The sequence below is a fragment of the Triticum dicoccoides genome, chromosome 7B (assembly GCF_002162155.2).
Source record: "Triticum dicoccoides isolate Atlit2015 ecotype Zavitan chromosome 7B, WEW_v2.0, whole genome shotgun sequence".
Taxonomy (NCBI): Eukaryota; Viridiplantae; Streptophyta; class Magnoliopsida; order Poales; family Poaceae; genus Triticum; species Triticum dicoccoides.
The window spans coordinates 42635944-42639772 of record NC_041393.1 but is presented as its reverse complement, the minus strand read 5'-3'; the positions used below and the strand labels follow the sequence as shown (position 1 = coordinate 42639772).

The window sequence follows — 3829 nt, the reverse complement described above, 5'->3', positions numbered from 1 at the left end:
AAGTTCTGAACACATCCACAATGACCAATCAAGAAATTTCCAAAAAATACATCCTCCTAGAACCAAAAGGAAGCAAGTAATTAATGAATCTAAAGGCACCCCAAAGAATACCCAAGTCAAAATCGCATCCCACCCACTGCCCTATAAAAAGACCTGGGTTTGTGCATTTCCAGGCATCGAGTTACCAGTAAAACAAGTGAGGGTTTCCTTTTGTTTGTGTCTGTGTGTTTGTTGTGCTCGTAAGGCAATGGAAGGAGGAGCCGTCCCGGCGGGTGCGGGCAAGGCGGCCTATGGCGCTGGATTGCCCAAGAGTCCACTTCATCCACAGCCACAACCCACCGTCGGCGCCCGCCTGGCCGATGCTGAACAAGGTAGCTCTTCCTACTCGTGCAACATGTTCATCGTGTCCCGCAGCTTGCAATGGTCGCAATGGCGCTACACGAGCTCTGAGCCACCCGGCGTATTCCTTGAAGCTTTGAAATTATATTTCTAGGATGTTTGTTTATTTCATATCATGTAGTACTGTTTATAGGCGCATGCACATGAGTGCTATCATCAGTTTGCCAGCATTAATTACAATATACTTCCCAAAAAAAATCTAATTTGAAATGGATTTTTTATCTGGCAGAGCCATGTGCGGCTGAAATAGTTCCTCAAATCATCACAGTTCAAGGTGGACAGGTAAAATTTTCCTACTCTTATAATGCTCCTAGAGACATTCAGTGCTCTATTAATATTTCGTTGTAGTATCTGGATACTAGATATTAGAATGTCCAATTGAAGGTGGTTCCTTTTAGAAAAATATAAAGTTTATTTTGTGGATGTATTTAGTGTTAAATATTAGAAAAAAATTGAGCAAAGTTGCCTCTAATTAACGCTATGTGTGTTGTACATATTTATATTGAAATGACTTGCACTTGATATATATTTTTAAGGGGGGTGGGGGGGGGGGCGGACGTTTTGGCTCTGGGCAATGGGATGTAAACGGATCGGATCGGATTAGTAATGATTTCCCCATATCCTTTACCATATTTATTTTTTTTGGATTCGAAGCGGACTGGATAATGACCGGATCCGGATCGGACTCGGACCAGAAACGGAGAAAAAATATCGGGATAGCAATGCTTATTTGTGTAAAATTTGGAGATAACATTTGTCTCTTTCTTGATTTATTATTCAGCACATTTTTTCAACTGGTTATGTCTATATCCATCCTACAATGTGTTGAAGAGAGCTTGGTGTTGTCCTTCTCTTTTCCCGTTTTTTATTGTCTTTCGCATCTTTTTGATAAGTTCTCTATTCCACCCCATATATGCATATATTGTAAAATTCTAATAAGGAACCCATGGTTTCAGGATGTAGCAATGGAAGTCAAGTCGTATGGTGGGAATGGTTGGGCATTTTTTATCATATCTGCCGAGGGCGCCGTTTCCAACGTGACACTGCATCAACCAGCTTCTCCCCTTGAAATAGTTATTCATGAGGTTTGCTCTATTGTTTTAGCTTGGAATCTGTACACTAGAAATCCCTTTTCTCTGGCATGTTTTCAAAATAAAAGTTCAGCTTCAACCAAATTAAGAGAATTATAAAAGTAAAATGAAATGTGAGATAGTAGTTAGAGAGATTGAATTGTTTTCTTTACCAACATAGGGAATATCGCAAGGGAAATATAGCGTTTTGTAGTTCTGGTCTTCTAAAAATGATATCGTTGTTTGGCCTATAGATTTGTTACCAACTTTAAAAAATATCTAATCCTTAGCATGTAATATGCAGGGTTGTTTTGACATTGTCTCTATGACCGGCTCGTATCTGCCGTCAAAAACTGATGGAGTTAGCACTCTAAAAGGTGGGTTCGCTATTTCGCTTGTCGGTGCTGATGGCCGCATCTTCGGTGGTGGGTTAGCCGGACCTCTGATTGCAGCGTCACCTGTTCAGGTTACCATCTTTCACTTGTATCTTGCTCCATATATACCAATAGCAGATTACCAAACGACCAACTAAGATCTTTGTTCCATATATAACCAATAGTTTCCATTGTATCTTGCTCTATTTGTGTAAGTATTTTTTAAGTCTATATGTGCTTCCTATGTTTCGAAAACAAAATGTCTGCTGCCAAATGATTTGCATTATTATGCGTATTAACATTCCTACTGAAAATCATGATGTGCTTCCTTTTTATGGTACATAGCTTGTTCAGGAAATAGCATCGTTTCACGAAAAACGCACATATTGCAATTGAGAACCTTGTGCTTTCTCTTAATGGTTTGCATTTTGTTGTGCTGATGCGCAGGTGGTCATTGGAAGGTTTGCAGCTGATGAAAAAGAGGAGATGAAACAGGATGTGGCCAGTGGAACTCCAGGTGCTACTGAATCGAGTGATTCTGCGACTGGATCCTCTAGTGGTCCAGCAAGCCCATCAAACTAGAGTGCCGCTCGCACATTCAACACCAGCTTCCTATTTCCAGATGCCAGCCAGCTTAAATTCCTAGCTTTTCATTCCTGCTATTATTTCCAAATGCTTAGCTTTCTGCTCGTACTTGTTGAACTTTTCAGTCTCGTTATATGATGTATGGCCCCTCGATGTGGTCAAGTTATGTTTTCTGTAACTGGATGATGCTTCATGATATTATAGTTAATGAAACATTTCATGGTCATATTGCACACATCTGATGATTACCGGTTCTGAAATGCTTAGGTAACTCCTACACATCTGATGTGTATCAGTTCTGAAATGCTTAGATAACTCCTAGCTCCAAACACTTAGCTTTTTCAGTATCAATTGCAGGTAGCAACTGATGACTGCTCATAAGTCCAGAGAAACTATCTCCTGGAAATGATCTCTCAAAAATTCTAAAAAAAATACAGTGTGTTGGACAGTTTGATGTTCTGCAAACATGTAAAATTTCAGTTTCAAATCAATCTCGCTCAGGGAGCTATGAGAAAAACAAATTCAGCAATAACAAAAAGTGAAGCATGCAAAAAATGTGCAGTTCAGGGAGCTATGAGGTTGAATTGTTTTCTTTACCAACATAGGAAATATCGCAAGGGAAACATAGTGTTTTGTAGTTCTGGTCTTCTAAAAATGATATCGTTGTTTGGCCTCTAGATTTGTTACCAACTTTAAACAATATCTAATCCTTAGCATGTAATATGCAGGGTTGTTTTGACATTATCTCTATGACCGGCTCGTATCTGCCGTCAAAAACTAATGGAGTGAGCTCTCTAAAGGGTTGGTTCGCCATTTCGCTTGTCGGTGCTGATGGCCGCATCTTCGGCGGTGGGTTAGCAGGACCTCTGATTGCAGCATCACCTGTTCAGGTTACCATCTTTCACTTGTATCTTGCTCCATATATACCAATAGCAGATTACAAAAAGACCAACTAAGATCTTTGTTCCATATATACCAATAGCTTCCATTGTATCTTGCTCTGTTTGTTTAAGCATTTCTTAAGTCTATATGTGCTTCCTACGTTTCGAAAACAAAATGTGTGCTGCCAAATGATTTACATTGTAAGTATTAATATTCCTTCTGAAAATCATGATGTGCTTCTTTTTATGGTACATAGCTTGTTTGGGAAATAGCATCGTTTCACGAGAACACACATATATTGCAATTGAGAACCTTGTGCTTTCTCTTAATGGTTTGCATTTTGTTGTACTGATGTGCAGGTGGTCATTGGAAGGTTTGCAGCTGATGAAAAAGAGGAGATCAAACAGGATGTGGCTGGTGGAACTCTAGGTGCTACTGAATTGAGTGATTCTGCGAGTGGGTCCTCTAGTGGTCCAGCAAGCCCATCAAACTAGAGTGTCGCTTGCCATTTCAAATGCC

At 39.8% G+C, this 3829-nt stretch overlaps 1 protein-coding gene across 1 annotated transcript; it reads left to right on the top strand.

Moving 5' to 3' along the window:
* Positions 1–202: 202 nt before the first annotated feature.
* LOC119335351 (AT-hook motif nuclear-localized protein 4-like) lies at positions 203–2641 on the top strand. Its single transcript, XM_037607483.1, has 5 exons — positions 203–371; positions 629–681; positions 1356–1484; positions 1774–1935; positions 2291–2641. Exons 1-5 carry the CDS (start codon positions 248–250, stop codon positions 2423–2425), a joined length of 603 nt encoding a protein of 200 aa, XP_037463380.1. The 5' UTR covers positions 203–247; the 3' UTR covers positions 2426–2641.
* Positions 2642–3829: the final 1188 nt, after the last annotated feature.

What these genes read in the sequence shown, in the direction of transcription:
- LOC119335351 (XM_037607483.1), top strand. Translation starts at nt 248, where the DNA reads ATGGAAGGAGGAGCCGTCCCGGCGGGTGCGGGCAAGGCGGCCTATGGC. An exon ending in TCACAGTTCAAGGTGGACAG is followed by an intron (nt 682 to 1,355) that starts GTAAAATTTTCC and finishes CCATGGTTTCAG; the next exon opens with GATGTAGCAATGGAAGTCAA. An exon ending in TTGAAATAGTTATTCATGAG is followed by an intron (nt 1,485 to 1,773) that starts GTTTGCTCTATT and finishes TGTAATATGCAG; the next exon opens with GGTTGTTTTGACATTGTCTC.